The sequence below is a fragment of the Otolemur garnettii genome, unplaced genomic scaffold (assembly GCF_000181295.1).
Source record: "Otolemur garnettii isolate 467f Iridium unplaced genomic scaffold, OtoGar3 scaffold00011, whole genome shotgun sequence".
NCBI lineage: Eukaryota > Metazoa > Chordata > Mammalia > Primates > Galagidae > Otolemur > Otolemur garnettii.
The window spans coordinates 33065042-33083852 of record NW_003852406.1 but is presented as its reverse complement, the minus strand read 5'-3'; the positions used below and the strand labels follow the sequence as shown (position 1 = coordinate 33083852).

At 47.5% G+C, this 18811-nt stretch overlaps 1 protein-coding gene across 1 annotated transcript in view; it reads left to right on the top strand.

The window, feature by feature from the left end:
* The window catches only part of TMC3 (transmembrane channel like 3), a 42271-nt gene extending 23884 nt beyond the window's left edge, over positions 1 to 18387 (top strand). The window contains exons 10-22 of the mRNA XM_003784587.2: positions 1329 to 1476; positions 2788 to 2897; positions 5463 to 5541; positions 6510 to 6755; positions 7468 to 7596; positions 8386 to 8453; positions 10232 to 10360; positions 12155 to 12265; positions 12927 to 13052; positions 13754 to 13832; positions 14952 to 14994; positions 16395 to 16650; positions 17541 to 18387. Coding sequence (XP_003784635.1) covers positions 1329 to 1476; positions 2788 to 2897; positions 5463 to 5541; positions 6510 to 6755; positions 7468 to 7596; positions 8386 to 8453; positions 10232 to 10360; positions 12155 to 12265; positions 12927 to 13052; positions 13754 to 13832; positions 14952 to 14994; positions 16395 to 16650; positions 17541 to 18387 — 2371 coding nt within the window. The remainder of the gene's footprint in view (positions 1 to 1328; positions 1477 to 2787; positions 2898 to 5462; positions 5542 to 6509; positions 6756 to 7467; positions 7597 to 8385; positions 8454 to 10231; positions 10361 to 12154; positions 12266 to 12926; positions 13053 to 13753; positions 13833 to 14951; positions 14995 to 16394; positions 16651 to 17540) is intronic.
* Positions 18388 to 18811: the final 424 nt, after the last annotated feature.

Sequence of the window (18811 nt, the reverse complement as noted above, 5' to 3'; positions counted from 1 at the left end):
GGGCGCCTGTGGTCCCAGCTACTTGGGAGGCTGAGGCAGGAGACTCGCTTGAGCTCAGGAGTTGGAGGTTGCTGTGAGCTGTGAAGATACGGCACTCTACCCAGGGGGATAGCTTGAGGCTCTCTCAAAAAAGCTAAAAACTGGTGCACCGGTATAAGGGCACTTACCACGAATGGAGCTTGCGGGACTGGAAGGGGCCCTGGGTGAGTGGCAGAGTGAGTGAGGAGTGAACGTGAAGGCCAGGGACGCTGCTGTCCACTCCCACAGACTTCATAAGCTTAGGCTACACTGAATTCCTTTCTTTCTAAGTTCCTTTCTTCAGTAATAAATTAACCCTAGTTTACTGTCAAAAACTTTCTTACTTTAAAAACTTTTAAATTTGTTTTAACTTTGTGCCTCTTTTGTAATAACATGTAGCTTAAAACACAAACACATTGCACAGCTGCATAAAATTATTTTTTCTTTGTATCCATATTCTATAAACTTTTTCCTATTTTTAACATTTTTTTACTTTTTAAACTTGTCTGTTAAAAACTAAGACAAGAGCACACACACTAGCCTAGACCTGTCCAGCTCTGGGACCATCACTGTCTTCTGCCCACCGCTGCTGGTCCCACTGGAGGGTCTCCAGAGCCCGTCATCTCCTGAAAGACAATGCCCCCTCTAGAAGGCCTCCTGAAGAACCTGCCTGAGGCTGCTTTACAGTTAACCTTTTTTTATAAATACAAGGAACACACTGGAAAACAATGACCAAAAGTATAGTAAATATGTAACATATTGACACAGTCCTATACTATCAATGTGCTGTACTTTTACACAAACTGGCATCACAGTAGGTCTGCTCACACCAGCAGCACCACAGACACATGAGTAATTTGTTGCACTGTGATCTCATTAGGTAATAGAGACTTTTTAGCTCCACTGTAATCTTACGGGACACCCGTTGTACATACCATCTCTTGTTGACCCAAACATTGTCCTGTGGCACATGCCTGTATTGGGGACATTGCCAGACCCACCACATGCAAGGACAGGCAGAATCATTAGTCCCTCCCATCTCCACCTTGTCCCTGCTCCCACCCTCCTTTCTCCCCCATCACCCTCTTTCTGCTGAACACAGTTACTGGAACGCCTATATCTCATATGTACCTACTACAGGGCTCCAATTTTAAGTAGCAAAGAGCTGAAATCCAAATACCAGTGCTGTTTGTTTATCAATGCTGGCTGGTTACATTTATGACTCGCTGTTTTCAGGGCGGATGTGTTCTACTCCCCACTGCGAGCGTGGGACTGTTCTGGGCACTGTCCTCACGCTGCCTCTTCCACAGGGCAGTGACCGTCTGTCTGAGGGTCATCGCCAACATCCTGGTGCTGCTCTCACTGGCTGGAAGCATCTACCTCATCTACTTCGTGGTGGACCGGTCCCAGAAGCTGGAGCAGTCCAAGAAGGAGCTGACGCTTTGGGAGAAGAATGAGGTACCCACGGCCAGGACCTGCGGCACCCTCCAAAAAAGGCACAGAAGTAGCCTGGCCTTGTCTTCTAAGTGGAGAGGCAGGAACGTCGCCAGGGAAATCTTCAGTCCTCTCCCCTAGAGCAGGGACGGGAAGGGCTGTGAGCCAGGATGTCAGCAACCACTCTAGACCAAGTGATTTTATTGTTGCATTGGGAAAGATTTTGATTGAAAAATGACCTTTCAGTGTAGTTTTTACCTGTGAGTGCTGCCCCTCCCAGGCTGTCCCCTCACATCCACGCGTGTGCACACTGATGCTGCACCTGCAGCCTGGCATTAGTCCCTGCCCTGCACCCCAGTGTCTGTCCCAAAGTTGACCAGCGACCAGTGTGTGAGCACTGCGGTGACTTCCATATATGTACATTATAAATACTGCTTCCAGGACCAGCTTCACGCAGATGGCTTCTTTTTTAAACCAACTTTTCCCCACCTTATGTGAATATTCCCATAAATAGAAAATGACAAAGTAGAAGATTATGGATGATTTTAGAATTCTTACTTTTTGTTATAGAATCATTGTCCCAATAGGTTGACCTAATTCACCTGTAAGGATTTGAAATAGCACAGAAACTACCTCTCAGACCACTTCTGGGAAAATTATTACCATAAGCAAAGTGTGTAGGCAATAAGACGGCCGTCAGCTTATCCTGTGCATATTTATCCACATATCAAAGTGTGATTCTGCACAGGTAATATTTTCCCATGCCCCTGTGCACTTTGTGTCAATTAATGGGTTATGTAAAGTTATGTTTGTACATTTACAGACAGATGGATAGTGTCTTAAAAGATACGTCAGAAACTATTTCTTATTTTAGCTGAAACATCTGTGTATCTGCTAAAACTCCCTTTTGCTATAAACACAGAAGAACAAGAGCCAGGCCTAACTCTCTAGGTGATTAATCTCCCATGTGCAGAGGGAATATTAAATTACCTCTCCGTCTCCTCTTTGCTAGTCATAATAGTTTTAGTGATTTCATCTTCCACCCAAGGTCAGGGAAGTATAAATAGCGACAGTAATTGAAAAATGTGGCAGAAATGCTACTGAATTCCAAATGGCACGTACTAGTGTCCTCAGAACACTTAAGGAACGTTGTTTAAAAAAGAAAAATAAGGATATGATAAAGTAGCAGCATTCATTTGAAGAAAAGCTAATTAGTAGAGATTTGGGGACGTTTCCTGCGTAGGAACTCCAGTGCTGTGCACAGCTGCTGACCCAGTGCAGATAATGAGGCTGGGGGCTGCAGGATGCAGGGTCTGGCACATGCTCTCTCCGTAGGTGAGCGTGGTGGTCTCTCTCGTCACCATGCTAGCTCCATCTGCTTTCGACCTCATCGCTGCCTTGGAGATGTACCACCCACGGACCACACTGCGCTTCCAGCTGGCGAGGTATGGTAGCCCTGCAGGAAAGGCCTCACTCACCCATCTGCCCAGCCCCAGGGGGAATGTCCCTGCCTCGAGAGCTTCCCCAACACTTGGCACAGGACTTCACCTAGGGATGTAATCCAAGAAGAGCAAACACTAGGAGGGCACAGGGAGGGGGGTAGGGGAGGAGGGATGACAGGAGAAGGGAAAGGGCAGAACAGGCAGAAGAAAGGCAAGAAAAGATGACCAAAAGATGATGGTGAGTGTCTGGTCTCCCCCTACTGTTGAGGGCTCTCCATAGTTTGTCTGAGCAGTGAGAGAGACCCAGGCTGTTTTTCCAGACGTGAGAGGGACAGTCAGCACTTTGCTGGTAATTCCCCTAAAGCACAGACTCACAGGCTTTCTCAGTCTTGCTGCCAGGATGCCTGTGGTTGCAACAGCAGGTGGCCAACACAGGCTGGTGTGTTGGAGGGAGGGGACGCCCGGCACACCTCCTGCAGGAGTCAGAACAAGCACATTAATTTCTAGCACCAGCTTTATCTCTGTCTTCCTGAAAACCCACCTGTTCTTCCCCCACCCCCTCCCTGAGTGTTTTCACCTCCCTTATAAATTAGCTGCCATAGCAGGGTCAGGCGAGGTCTTGTGAAGCTGCGTGCAACAGTGCAGGCGCTAAGAGCCACACTACCTGCCCGACACTCGCCCTGCTTCTTCCCATGATGCCAAGTGACATTCTACGGAACGACAGAACTTCCACAGACCACTCTGGGGAGACTCGCTCTCTTTCCGGAGTCAGAACATCTTCTGGAAAGGGGCAGGTAGTAAACATTTGAAGTCTCCTGGGTCGTGCAGTCTGTCACAGCTCCTCACCTGAGGCTGTGGCTTGGCAGGAGCCACAAACGATCCACAGCACAGGGTGTGGCACTCCCATGTGGCTTTACTGACAAATAGGCAGCCTGGCTTGAGGGTCACAATTTCCACCCTCCGAACTGTCATTTCAAAGGTGGAAAAACAGGATTTAGAAAGAGCACATGTTGACCAAACCCTCACAGCCCGGGGTAGACCTGGAATAAGCCTCCTTAGACCTGAAAGAGAGCAGTGCCGTCCTCATCTCCTTCCTCATTGGCGGCATTGAGGAGACTCAATTCTATTATTGCATTTGGTCTAAAGGCAATCCTATTACACAGATTGGCCTCGTTATTCATGTTTAAAACTAGAGAAACAGAGGCATCAGAGACTTACCCCAGACAAATTAGTGCTAATTCCAGTACTAAGAGTAAGGCATATTATCTAAGTAATATTCCACTAACTTACCAGCCAACTGCATTACCTTTTATCTGAGTTGTGGTGAGGACCAGAGCAATGCAGTGTCCAGACAGCTGGAGATGCCATTGATCCAGTCCTGCCCCCATGCTTGCTGTACACACACGGAGGGGTTCCCTGGCCTCGGTACTGCAGATGCAGAGTTATAAAGGTCCTGGCGTTATTATTGAAGGTCATCCCTTCTCAATTTCAGAGGAAAAGCCATCAGGAGTTACAGTGCTGTCCCCGGAGGTGGCCCCTCCTCTGATTCTCTGCCCACTTCACACAGATGGTCAGCTTTACACCGGAGGCCTGTGGCCAACTCATTCTTTCAGTTTGGAGTCTTTTCCTCAAGATATAGATGTTTTCCCATCAACTGACACTGGTTCCATGATTCTCAAAGTGCCAACTGTCCCACTGAAGTATCTGTACACCTGCCATTGTCCCTTCTCATCTTATTCCCCCAGACAGGTTCCCAGTAAGACCCATGCCTGCATCCTGAGAAATTCCATGATCTGTTTCCAAAACCTTTCATTTCTGGGGAAACTGACATCAAGTCTTAGATTACTGGTTGATTGAGACTATTGCTGGTAATTCCAGCAACATCCTGGTGGTCCACATGGGGGACCTGTGCCCATGACCCTCAGTGGCTCTGGAGGGTCCTCCTGTATTTCAGAAGCAGGGCCTGACATCCTGAAATTGCATCCTGCCTCTTTTCACTGTGTGAGCCTGAGCTGGTCAGTTAGCTCCCTCTGTGTTTCAGTGTGCACCTCACAGAGCTGTGAGGATCAAATGAGATGAGGCAGGGAGAGAATCACTTCTCAAACCAGAAAGTGTGACACAAAGACACACACTTTACACTACACTATGGAGCCTCATTTCCTAAACTCACACCCTTTCTGCTATGCTAGCATTTTTTTTCTTTTATTGCAGCTTGGCTGGGGCTGGGTTTGAACCTGCCACCCTCAGTATATGGGGCCGGCACCCTACTCACTGAGCCACAGGCACTGCCCTGCTATGCTAGCATTTTTACAATGCTGATGGAAGATGAGCTATAGCAGAATCACCTGGAAGGCCATAAAAGGATTCTCAGACTCCTTCCAGACTTACTGAAGCAGGATGGATTCTCGAATCCTGCATTTATTTAAGTCTTCTCAAGGTGATTCTAAAGGAAACCAGGTGTGGCAGCCACTATCCACATAGTCATAGTCAACGCAACCACAAGCTGGGTCTAAAGCATGGACTTGTGTGCAATGGCCTTGTCTCTCAAGGTGGGCTTGTGGCTTTCAGGGTCCTTGTGCTGTACCTTGGGAATCTCTACAGTCTGATCATTGCTCTCCTGGACAAAGTTAACAGCATGAGTATTGAGGTGAGTGCCCCTGCCCTCCTCACCCTGCCCCCACCAGGGTCTTCTTCATTATTGAAACATCACTGCTGTGCCTGTATTCCACATCTCTTGCTCCAAACTCAACTCAGTTGTGGCCTTCTGGAGATAAAGATAGAAAAATTAATACCATTTTCCAGATAAAGAAGCTCAGGCCACAGTTAGTGGCTAGTAAGTGATAGTGCTGGGATAAGAACTGTGGCTTTTTGATTTTTTGTACCATACTTCCTTAATCCCATTGAGAGAAGCTATCAATGGTTATTGAAAATGAAAAGGAAAAGCAACAGGCCATGGACTCACTCAAAAATCCACAGAGAATAGTCATCTCATGAGGAACAGATCGGAGAGGGCGCCCCCATCCCGGCCCACCAGGAGTATCCACTCCCTGCCCAGGGTTGCTCAGGCATCCATTTCAACCTGCCCCACCTACAAGGCTATCCCAAGTGATGGGGGAAGAGAAGGAGGAGATTTCTTAAGATTATTTTCCCAAGACACATTATACTAGCATCAGATTTCAAGACCTATAGGCAGAAGAGGCCACAGAGAGTAATTTTTTTGCATCAGGGCCTTGAGACAACACAGACCCGGGTCCTTACCTGCCACTTACTGTCAGGGTAACCTTGAGCACTGGACTTCAACTCACTGCGTTTCAGCCTCCTCATCTGAAGATGGGAGTAATAATCCTTACCTGGGACTCTAGTGAGGATGGAGAGAGAGAAAGTATGTTAGCTAAAGCAGTTTCTGACACTTACCAGGGACCAGTAAATATCTCTGTGTTCCATTACTGGGGGCAAGTCTAGTCAAGTGGCTGTCAAGAGAGAGAGCAGGGCAGAGGGGGAGAGAGAGAATGATTACTCCCAAGCAATGCAATGTTACCATTGGTGTCCATGATGGATTTTTATTTATAAATATGCGGACAACATTTTTTCTTCCTTCCCTCCCTCTATCCACAGGAAGCTGCTACCAAAAACAACACAAGTCACTGGGTGGATTCCACTACCTTCTTTGCCACCAGGACAGCCCTCCAAGAAGAGAAATGGTCTACACCTTGGCCTGGAATAGGGCTCGGGAGAAATAGCACATGGGCCTTGGAAGAGACTAGTGTCCCCACTCACACAGTGCCTCTCCCAAAGGCAAACAGGACCATACTGTACACTCTGAGTCCACAGGACCAGTGCTGGGAAACATACGTTGGCCAGGTGGATCATCCCTACGGAGCCCTTCCTCAGCCATTTCATCATTCAACCCAGCAGCTCTCTGAGGTCCACTCACCCTATTGTATAGAAAAGGAAGTTCAGTGGGGTTTGATCTTCTCCATCTGAAAATTAATAATGATAATCATTGCAAAGACTCATACAGTATTTCCTATGTGCTGGGCCCTTTTCTGAGTGCTTAGTCCTCATAAGAGTCCTGTTACTGTCACCCTTATAGGCACAGATGAGGAAACTAAGGCACAAGTGATCAAGTAACTTGCCCAAGGACACAGACAGTGAAGAGCAGAGTGAAGGTCAGACAGGCATCTGCTGCAAAGTCTGTGCCCTCTACTGTCTGTACAGAGAATCGCAGCCCCACAGACTTAGCCCAGGGCAGTGAGTCCCAGGCCTTAAGGGGTGTCCTGTGGACGGAGAACCACAGGTTTAGATTTTCTCCTAGTTTCGCACAATGCTGACTGCAGGTGCCAAAATCCAAATTAGCCAGTATTTCCTCAGCACCAACTACATGCCAGAATCCCACCCTTCTGCCCCCTGCTCCTTTTAAAGATGTGGGATGCAGGTGCCATTGGAGAGGCCTTTAGCTAGGGATGACCAGAGACCAGAAGACCCTGGAGGAGGCGCGGACAAGGAGGACCCTGCGGGAGGAGAGGCCATGGAGGGTGGGCCATGATGGCATGCAGGGACACCTCTGTTTCAGGAGATGCTGAAGCTGTCCATCATTGACATGCTCTTCACTGTGGCCAGCATTCTGCTCATAGACTTCTTCCGGGGGCTTTTCGTCCGGTACTTAAGTGACTACTGGTGTTGGGACCTGGAAAATAAGTTTGTAAGTAAAGTACTGTGTTCTCTGGGGAAATTCCTATGGCCAAATCCATCTCTCCCCAATGCCAAGACTGGGAAACAGTTACGTGTATACATGGAAAAAAAGTACGAGGTGACAGTCAGGTTTGCAAATTTATCCTAGAAACAGTGCTACAGATCTCCCTGCTGAATATCACTGCGTTCACCTGGGAAGGGCTCCCCTTGGGGAGCTATGCACCAACACCAGGGGCCGGGCCACCCTTCAAAGCAATTTTGGAACTCTTTTTCTGGAATGGCCATCAGAGCTGTCATCTTATGGCAAACAAAAACAGGCAACAACAATAATGAAAGCCACTCGGCAAAAAAAACCACACATCAGCACGAACGCAGCTCTGAGACAGTGATTTACCAAGCTTATGAAGCCTTCCTAAGTTGTCAGTATGGTGCTTCCAATGTACACACATGGTGGCTAGTTCACCAGATTCACTGCATGAATCAGACCTTCATGCAATGAAGAAGGGGAGTACCCCTAAGGTGACCCTAGGGATACCCAACCATGAGGTATGTAGCACTTTTTCTAGGATGAGTTCGTGAACTTAATTGTCAGAACTCATCCATGAGGGAAGAAAGGAAGGGTGTTCAAAGCTGGGTTTCCACCCCTTTCTTAACATTCATCATTTGCTGCGTGGCCCACAGGCTCTGACCTCTACATGCCTATGAGAGCAAAGAATTTCATATGTGAGTGTGTGTAATGAACTGATTTACGCAAAGAACATGGAGCTATCTTTATGCTAAAGTTTATTTTCTCTTGCAGCCTGAATATGGGGAATTCAAAATAGCTGAGAATGTGCTCCATTTGGTCTACAACCAAGGAATGATTTGGTAGGTATCAAAGCTACTGCTTTGCTTTCATCCTATCGGGGCCAAGATTTTTTATTTTCCTAGTCTGGATGGAACATGACCATAACAAATACAGTCATAGGTATTAAGAAAGGCTATTTCTAAGGGCAGCTATTGTGGATAGTAATTTTATTACCCATTTATAGGAATTTTGCAGGAAGAAATTATAAAATAGTCCATCTTTAAGCTCTTATTGGTCATAGCCCCCTCCCAAAAATAACAACAACAAAACCTGCACAGAAACCAGAATAAGCCACTGGGGAGGACCAAGGAAGGCTTGGAAAGGACACTGCTGCTCCCTGGGGACCTCAGGAGTGGCTGCAGTCCCAGCAGGGACCTCGGCCTATCTGTCTCATACCCCACTCTCCTTTCTGTGACTTCTTATTTTCACTTAGACACCAGGTCCAGGGCACAGTCATACCCCAGACTGTAGGACCTCCCTGGGGGAAGGCCCAAAGCCTAGGACACCTGTCCACCCTGGGTCCCTCCCAGGCCCGAGCAATCCCATCCCCTCCACTTACAGCATGTCCCCAGGGCACAGCAATGAGCTCCCTTAGTGAGCCTCATCTCTGGTTTTATCTACTGGACCACAAGAGTGCTATTTGTTAAAACACAAGCAGATGAAGAAACAGAAAACCATGGAGGTTCCTTCCATGCATTCAGAGAACACAAACTCTCTTCACAACCATCCAATAAAATGACGGGGAATTGGGAGTTACAAAGTAATATTCCTCCAGTCAAATTCTATACTCTTCTATACTTTTATGGTCCACTATATTTTACAAAATATCTTTACTAGTACAGTACTTAAAATGATCTGCAACATTTATTCAACATGAGTTAGATACCAGGCACTTTTATGCCTGTAGTAAATTATTTAATCCTCGTAACTGCAGTTATTTTCCCCATTTTAGAAATGAGGAGCTATATACGTATCTTGCCTAACATCAAATAGGTAGTGACATTTCTGCCTACTATGAGAAATCAAACCTTTTCTAAAAAGACTTTTGCTTTAAATATATCTGTGCTTATTTCTAGTATTAGACACAAATTCCACAAGTATTATATTGAATGCATACCCACTGTAAACTGGTAGACAGATGATCGGAGAACCAAGATTGTGTTCCCCGCTAGACATATTTTTACAGGGTGACAGCTTCCTAGGTGGCCTCGCTCTTGCCGGTGGACCCAGATCTTTTACTCTCAAATGTATTCTATTTTGGATGATAGAGGGTTACCCTTTAGTTAGTGACATGTTTTGGGGCAAATCACATAATTTTCCCAGATGTGCTTTCCTTGTCTGTCTACACTGAATGTAATCTATTCCTTCTTTCACAACTGTAAAAGGTTAAATGAGCTGAAATACGTGAGGACACTCAGTGCAGCGTCCAGTGGGATCAGGTGCCTGGCTTATGCTGATGAAACCCCGAAGAAGTAGTTTATTACCCCAGATGGGTAAAATCTGCAGCTCATTGTGAATTGCCTTCTCCCCAGAGGAAGGCCCTTCCTTTGCTCAAGTGTGAAAAGAGACCAATACTTAGTCCTTCACAAAGAGGATATGTTAAAATAAGGATCACTCCCCATCTTCTGTGACTTGTTTATCCCCAGAAGGTGGAGGGCTGTGGTCTCAGCACTTCAGGAGCTTGTCCTGTTCTTTAAGCACAGGATATAAATCCCATGTTCGTCCATGGGCTTCTGGCCCCAGAAAATACACAGACTGGGAGAGAACGTACGCCATCTGACCTTGCTCCCTGTTGTAGGATGGGGGCCTTCTTCGCACCCTGCCTCCCTGCGTTCAATGTTCTCAAACTCATCGGGCTTATGTACCTGCGGAGCTGGGCTGTGCTGACCTGCAACGTGCCCCACCAGCAAGTATTCCGAGCCTCCAGGTGGGTAAGCACAGGTCCGCTTCACGCAGAGAACGCAGAGACTCAGGTACACCATCCACCTGCGCCTTGCCCAGGGCGTCCTCCAGCTGGGGGTCTACCCCCTCTCTTCCTGTCGAAATCCTGCCTGTCCTCCAATTCCCTTTCTCCCAGGATGTCTTTTCCAGTGCCTCATCCTTAGAAATAATCCTTAACTCTTCATAAACTCATGAAACATTTTTTAAACTTTTTAACTGAAATTTAATGCTCATTTGGAAAGATTGCATCAATGCTAAATGGTTAGCTTGATGCATTTTCACAGCTGCACCCAAGTATGTGACCAGCACCCAAACCAAACAACACAATGCAAGCGACACCAGAGCCACCTTTAACAGCGTGATTAGGTTTGCGTCGTTTTGACTGTGTGGAAATGCAGTCACATATGGTATGTGCTCTTTTGTGTGTGTCAGCATTGTCTTTGTGAGATTCACCCCCTGAGGAAATACACCCCAATTTCTTGCTCCATGCTACTGCTGATGGGCACACTGGTTGTTTCCAGTGGTCGGCTGTAATGAATGAGGCCACCTTGACCATCCTCATGAGTACTATTTGCTGGGTATATACCAAGGAATGCATTGCTAGGTCATAGGGCAGCATGAGTTCACCATTAGCAGACAGCACTAAAACGTTTTCTAAACTGGTGGCCAGCATATGGCCACCAGCATTATCTGAGAGTCTCAGGTGTTCCACAGCTTTGTCAACACTTGTTCTTTCTTGTGTTTTTTATGTTAGCCATTTTGTTGATTTTATAACACACTTTGAACACTTTGATTAGAGCTCCATTATTTGATTTTGATGAGTTATATAGTTATTTGTATATGTCTATCGTGGCTTTCAAATTTTTTGACCAAGACCTACTTGACAGTATGTTTATATGTCACCTGGTAGCACAAACATATGCATATATTCATAAATGTTTTTATATATGTACATATGTGTTTATGTATATTTGTAATATGTATGTCTGTATACATATAGCTATCTATACAGACACATAGAGAAAGAGAAGAGAGAGAGGTTTTTACCACTTGACACTCACCTACCTACCACATTCTGTGAATTCCAATATTTTCTATTCTCTTTTAGTCAAATCTGTTTCATTAGACAGACACAGAAAAACAGAACAACAGAAAGAGTGCTAGGTGAGAGTCACCCTGTTGATAGTCCACTGTTCCTCTATTCAGAACTGAATACAGGGCCTTACATACCAAATAGGTCTAAGCCATCCTCAGGGGGGACCAGGGCGGCCAAGCTCCCTGACCCAGCCTGGGTGGAGGGTGAGGGACCTGGGCAGTGGAGGACAAGGGACCTGGGCTTCATCAGGCAGGGCACTTACCCAGAGCAGCCAGGAGCAGAGAGGAGAAGGGGCCAAGTGCCAATCACATCTGAGTGAGAGAGTCTAATGTCGTAACCAAAAGAGCAAACCATCCTGAAGGATGGGAATGGTTCTAAGACTTTTCCATAAACTGAGCTTGTGGGGTGGGAGCTCTGGGTTTACCACTCCCATGGTTTGAAGTGGACAGGTACTTAAGAAATTATTAGATGAACAGACTGGGCTGGAAAACCTGTGAACACCGATTGCTAGGTTTCTAAACTGCATGTGACCCAGGCACAGACCCATGGCTAGGCAGGACTGGGAGGAGGACTTTTCAGTTTGCCAGTTTGCAAAGAGTCTTCTGGGTCGCTTGTCTGAGCACATGCATTTCTGGCAACTGGCTCTGGAGCCACCTCGGCAAATGGCATTTGGTGTCTTTGCAGATCCAACAACTTCTACCTGGCTATGCTGCTGTTCATGCTGTTCCTGTGCATGCTGCCCACCATTTTCGCAATTGTGCGATATAAGCCATCTCTAAACTGTGGCCCATTCAGGTGAGCTGCTGTGATTCCGTCAGCTCTGCCTGCACCTGCTGGCAGCTAGGGGGGAACTAGACCCTCCTTGAATCGAATCCTTCTCCCAGCTTATACAGCAGGTAAATTACACAGGAAGATCACAAACCCACATCTTCTGAGTCCAAGACTAGTGGTCTTCCTTTGATTTCATCTCTGAGCTCATGTTAAAAACAGATAGACTTTTTAAAATGAAAAAGAAAGACAGCATTGCTCCTGGACTAGAGAGAAATTCTACCTGGTCAAAACCCAAAAGGCTAAAAGAGAGTCCACTTCACTTTTTATTCTTCATTATCTGGCTGTCCCCATGTAGGAATCCCTAGAGTTGGCTCCACCTAGCATTTGTTTTATGTCAGCTCTGGCACGACGTGTATGTAACATTCAGTTTGTCTTTGTGTGCTCTCTGGGAACACATACACCACACACGTGTGTGAGCAATGGGGTTTTATTTTTGTCGTTTGTAATGTTGTGGTGTTAGCCAATGGATGAACCTGCCTTCCATCCTTCCTGTGGACTGAATGACTATTCCATATGACACCCACATTTTGTAGTAGACTCTGGGCGCCCAGGTACTTTTTGATGTCCAGTAGCATCCTTCTGCCAAGAGCAACAAAATCTGGAGTTGTGTTTTTCTTTCTCACAGTGGACAAGAGAAAATTTATGATATTGTCTCAGAGACGATTGAGAAGGACTTCCCCGTGTGGTTCAGCTCTGTGGCTGGACACATCAGCAGCCCGGTGGTCATCCTGCCTGCGGTGCTGCTGCTTTTGTGAGTACCACACCTGTGGCTCTGGGGACACTTCCATGTGTCTGGCCAACAAGAACACATCACTTTCTAATAATTGTATAAAATGTATTAGTTCATTCAAAAATCACTTATGGAGCCTAATGGTTGAAGCAGGGACCCTGAGTCACACAGCAGAGCCACACAAGGTATTGAGCGATGGAGAAATGGGCCTCACAGGGGTGGGGAGGGAGCACTCCACTGCCATCCAGGTGGTCATTGATCCATCAACAGCATTTAGTCCATTACAGTGACCCCCTCATAATGGGTGTGAATGCCATTATTTTCATTATCTTATTCTCCAGAAATGTAAATAATCTTAAAAAGCAATCTGGCTCATTGCCAGATCTGGCTCACAAAAACAAAAGCAAGTGAATCCAGTAACTCACAGCTTGATACTCTGTAGAATGCCTCCCACACCTTCCTGTCTTCCTACTGCCATCTGCAGTGCAGGATGCTAGGTGTGTGGGGCGGGGGGCGGGGAAATGCTGAGGAAGGAGAGGAGAAGGGCCCCTTTCCGTGCTCACTGGTTTGAGAACTTTCTGAGACACTGTGTCCTCGGGGGTGGGATCAGTGGGTAGCCCTCATCTGGCCTCTTGTTCCTGCTGCCCCCTCCCCCCACGGTAAGGGAGAGACCTGAGGGCCAGGGGCCGCTGCGGGGCTCACGTTGTGCTGTTCTGCCCTAGCATGCTCATCTATTACCTGCAGAGCATCGCTCGGTCCCTGAAGCTCAGCAACCACCAACTCAGAATGCAGATCCAAAACGCAAGTATCCCAAGAACTGTGCTGTCGTGAGGGTGTGTCGGCCACATGCTGAGACCTTGCCTATGTGGGAATACAAGTGAGGTCACAGTCCAAGTTACTCTTGGCCACGCCCTATAGCGTAAGGCCGCCACCCCCAAGATCTCCCGGAATTATTTCTAAGAATAGCCAAGGATAGTTCACATTTACCACTCCTCCTTTTTCTCCTCTCCAAGGGCCTCTCCTGTGGCCACTCAGAGCCCTTGGTGTGCCGGGCACTTCTGTGGGCTCCGGTAGATGGACTGGCAGAGGAGAGAAAGGGCCCCTTCCCAGCCCTTGTCACATGGACTTCTGAGCCCAGTAGCATCTGTTTGCACCCAAAGACTCACCTCTTTCAATCTTTAAATTCTCGCTGTCATTACCTTTCTCCTATCTGGAACTCACATCCCATCTCTCAGAGCAATCAGAGGAAGGTGAACGCTCCCCAGACCTTCCTGTTTCTCTTCCCCTGCTTCCCCCACATACTCTTCCAGGCCGGGATGGGGTGAGGCAGGGAGGCACCCCTGGAACAAATGGAAGGAGGCTCCCTCAGGGTCGGGCTGACCTTGCCCTTCCACAGCCCAGAGAACAGGTGAGCACCTCCTGGGACCCTGCACCAGCCTCACCCAGCCCCAGACCACCAAGAAAAACACTCCTTCCATCTTTTCCAGTTTAAAAAAAAAAATCTCCCCTGACTGTCAATCCATAACAAAAAAGCACACACTGGTTTTATAAAAAGTCCAATTAGAAATTCATTTATTGCTGTAAAGGGCACTTTTGCAGTATCTCCAGTGTTAATGATCCATAGTTTTCTCTTCATGACTCAGGCAGACTATTACTGGTAGACTCTAAACATGTCCCATCAATTAGCTGTCCCTAAACAAAACCGGGCAGGCATGAAACTCAGCTCTCAGGTACCTGCATTTATTCACTCACGTGACAGGCCGGAGCAGCCCAGAGCACAGTGCCCTAAGGGACAACACAGTAGTAACTCAGTCACATCCAGGGTAAGAGCAGTGGCATATAAATCTTTTCCCCCCAAAATAATATTTGTTGCTGCTTCCTTTAAATCCACAACAGACATGGTTATCATTTACGTTTTAGGCAAGATCAGAAGATAAGAAAAAGGTTGCCCAAATGGTAGAAGGTAAGTATTTTAAAATGTAGACTTCTCTACTTGGGAGGCTGGGGCAAAAGAATCACTTAAGTCCAAGAGTTAGAGGTTGCTGTGAGCTGTGACACCACAGCCCTCTACCCAGGGCAACAGTTTGAGACTGTCTCAAAAAATAAAAAAAGTGCCAACATCTGATGTCTCAAGTTAGTGGCTGCCTAGAAATATAGCAGTTTAAGGTAGTTTAGGGTACCAATTTGATAACCTGTGGTTTTTCACAATTAACTAGGTACAATAAAGTATAACCTAGGGATATAAATGTTGGTTTAAATTTTCAATTTTTACATCATATCCAAGCATGCAAATGACCCCAAAATACAACTAAAATCAGAAGGAAATTTTGAATTAGGAGAGAGAAAGAAGCACGTTAAGCTAGAGAGAAGCCCAAAGCACATTTGTCTCTGGTTCCCTTTTGTGGACTTCCTCTGAGTAGCCCATCTCTTCCTTGCAAGAACCCCTCTGTGTCCCTCCTCCAGGGCCCAGCTTCCTAGGTGCTGTCCTCTCTGTCCCATCCCTGCAGAGCAGTGCCAGAGCAGATTCCTGAATAAGGAATGCACACCCATGGCTCCCCAAGGACACAGTGGCCTGGACAAACCGGTTCCCCTCTGGCCTCATTAGGGGAGAAAGAATGAGGGCATGAGGAGCAGAAGTGAGTGTGGCCTAAAGAGAGGACAGTGGGCAGGTGCAGCTCAAAGATCTGCTTTTGTGGACCAGCCAGGCTCCAGGGCCAATTCTCTGAGCTGGTTTGATGCTGAGCTCATTGGGAGGGGCCTCGTCCCCTCCGGGCAAATGCTAACTGAGTGGGAACCCTGAGGCCTGAGGGTCACGCTGGCTCCACCAGCTTTTCAGAGAGAAGCCTGTAAAGGACAGAAGGAAAATGACTGTGGCTTACGCTATAAAACCCTACTGCCGCTTATCAAGGATGATTTGCTCATTGAGCGTAATTTAGCTCACATGATCTTCAAAAGCCAGGACCTGTGCAGACTAGCTGAGTGTTTACTTCCTAGTTTAAGGCCACATCTTTTTTTAATAATAGACTGCTGTGTGAACTGTTTGCAAAAAACTATAATTGCAGTTTATTTGATTGTATTCATTATATCCATTATATAGAGAAAGAATTAAAGCCCCAAAGCTGCCAGATACCTGCTTTGCCCCCTAGGAACATCAGATGGTGCCTGGAACAGCCCTAGGTCCATCAGGTTCCACCTACACGCCCAGCTCCAGTTTGCCCAGATGAAATTATTTCAATTACAGACTGTTTATTGTCCGTGGATTAGGTGTATTTGCAAGTGAAGCCAATTGATTGTGAGACCTCTGGTAATTCAGCCCAGCTGAATGTGTCACCTTCTCATAGTCCTCCCTCTCTCTCCCTGCAGCCCGGATCCAGACTCAGGACGAAAGCAACAAGAGGCTTCAAAATGACAGTGACCGCATCAGCCAGCTGTCCTCAGTGTACTCAGCCACACCCCAAAACAATGGCGATGTGACCAATTTCAGCTCAGTTAGCAGCAAGAGCAGCAGGCTGGAAACAGTCGCCCAGTCTGTGCCACCAAGCCCCAGGCCAGGGCCCAGGGCTCCCAGCTCACCTCTTCCTGGTGTGTCCAAATCCAACCCAGGGCACAGTGCTAACAGGTGAGTCTTTGCCTCGGTACACAGAAAGGCTGGCCCCCTGAAATGTGAGGCCAGCCCTGCCCAGAGGCCACAGGAAAGGGAGGCTTAAGGGCCATCAGGGATTTGAAGTTCTCAACAGCTTCAGGAGGCAACTGCTGTTAAATTCTGGGGCCAGGAGACAGTAGCAGCTGGAGCTGAGGAGAAACAGAGACAGTGGGAAGGGGGTGTCAAAATTTGACAAACAGGACAAATTCTCCTAGGCTATGTAACCTGTAAGCCAACATTCCAGCCAAACCAGGCTAAACATTTCTACAGCCTAAGTCAATACAATTCCTTTCTAGCTGTTTGTCTTTTATTTTTTAGTTCCAGACTGGCCATATCAATGGCCAGATATTCCACATTTTAGCTCCAGGCTGGTCAAGTTACTGGCAAGATCATCCATGCAGGATAGGGGGTCAACTGTTTCAGTCTTGTGCAAAAGAAATACTGTTAAAACTTTTTACAGAATGAAAGGAAAGTAGAACCCTGCTTCCTATACTGGAGATAGTGTATCTGGAAAGATGAAGGAAATAGATTTGTACTGGCCCAGACTCCTATGGAGAGTTACATTGATTCTGAGTGTAGCACAGTGAAAGCAACCTAGATAAAATAGAGGTCATTTTTTTAAGATAATCACTAAGCAAGCAAAGAACTTGAAATTTTGCTGTCTGAAGTGTTTTCTTCATGGCACTGAAGGGCCTTGACACAGAGGAGGGATTGGCACTGATTCCCCAAATATTTCTACGGGCGTGGTCCTCAGAACCAGGTTCAGTGAGGGTACTAAGGGGGCTGCTGTCCTCGCTCTCACAATGCTCAGGAGAGAGGCTCTGAGACCAGGCAGGCCATGGCTACTGACCACCTTTGCCTTACAGGTACACACGTGGTCTTTGTGCCAGCACAGGGGACCTTCACAAGAGCAGATGGCGCACACCTGTGACATTTACAAGGCACACTGAAGATGTTCACTCAGAACCTCTTTTCCGGAAAGACTTCCGCCAAGTCAGCCCTCCCCTCCATGGACCAAGGGCCTCAGCCTTGGTGGCACAGGGTCAAAGGCCCCCAACTCCTAGATACTATATAATTAATGAATATGACTCTCATAAGAAAATCCATCCGACCTTCTGGCCAGAAAGACTTTTCGAGATAGAAGCCTCAGGTGATATTGTGGAGACATACCCCCTAAGCCTGCGACCGTACATGCACCGGGTCCCCCCGCAGCCTCCCTCTCCACAGCTGACTGAGGAAGAGGAGGCAATGCTGAGGGGGGATCTGATTGAGCAACCATTCCCCCTACGCTCACTCGCAGACCTCCACCGGGCTCCTCACTTCTACACTGGTGAGAGGGTAGACAGCCAGACCCTTGCCCTCGAGCACCAAGGAGGAAGGGTGCACCACCAGGCTTGGAATGACAGTTTTGAGGGCCAACTAGCCAGGCCCACGCCTGTGCACAGAAAGCCCCGCTCCCGACACTTCCGATACCCACAGCACCCGCTGAGACCCAGAGTGAAGCCCAGGTCTGAACCACCTCTCACAGAATCTGATTCCATGTCAGCGACATCCAGCAGTGACCAGCAGAACAGCAGCACTGACCAGTACCTGCAGGTCATCCATAGCCCAGACAGGCTCCCTAGGCCTATGGGCCAGCTCAGCAGGAGAAAGGCCCAGCTGGGGCCGGAGCTGACCCTAGACCTGGACAACTTGATTTGCTCAAACGTTTAGGCATCCTCTGGGGTCCCATGCATGGAGCTCAGGCCCCTGCTGGGGAGCTGGGCCAGCACATGGACTCTCCCCTTCTAGAAAGAGATGTGGTTGAGACGTGGGAGGCATGTCCAGGCATGTTCCGTGGGCTGGCTGAGGCCCTGAGACTGCCAGGGCTACAGCTACCTGTTCCACAGCAACCACCAACAAGATGTTCATCTCCGTGGCTCTTTTTCATCTTCTCAGTGGCTATATGTGACAGGCAAGCACACATCTCACCGTGCCCGCAGGAGCCTCCCCTAAGATGTCTGTGCTTGTCCTTAATGACACACGTGAACTGTTTGAATGTGAGGCTTTCAACATATAAAAAAGTCCATCCTCCCTATTAAGCACCTCGAAATTATGTGGCAGCCCTTAAAGATTTCACAACGCTTAGTTGGTAGGA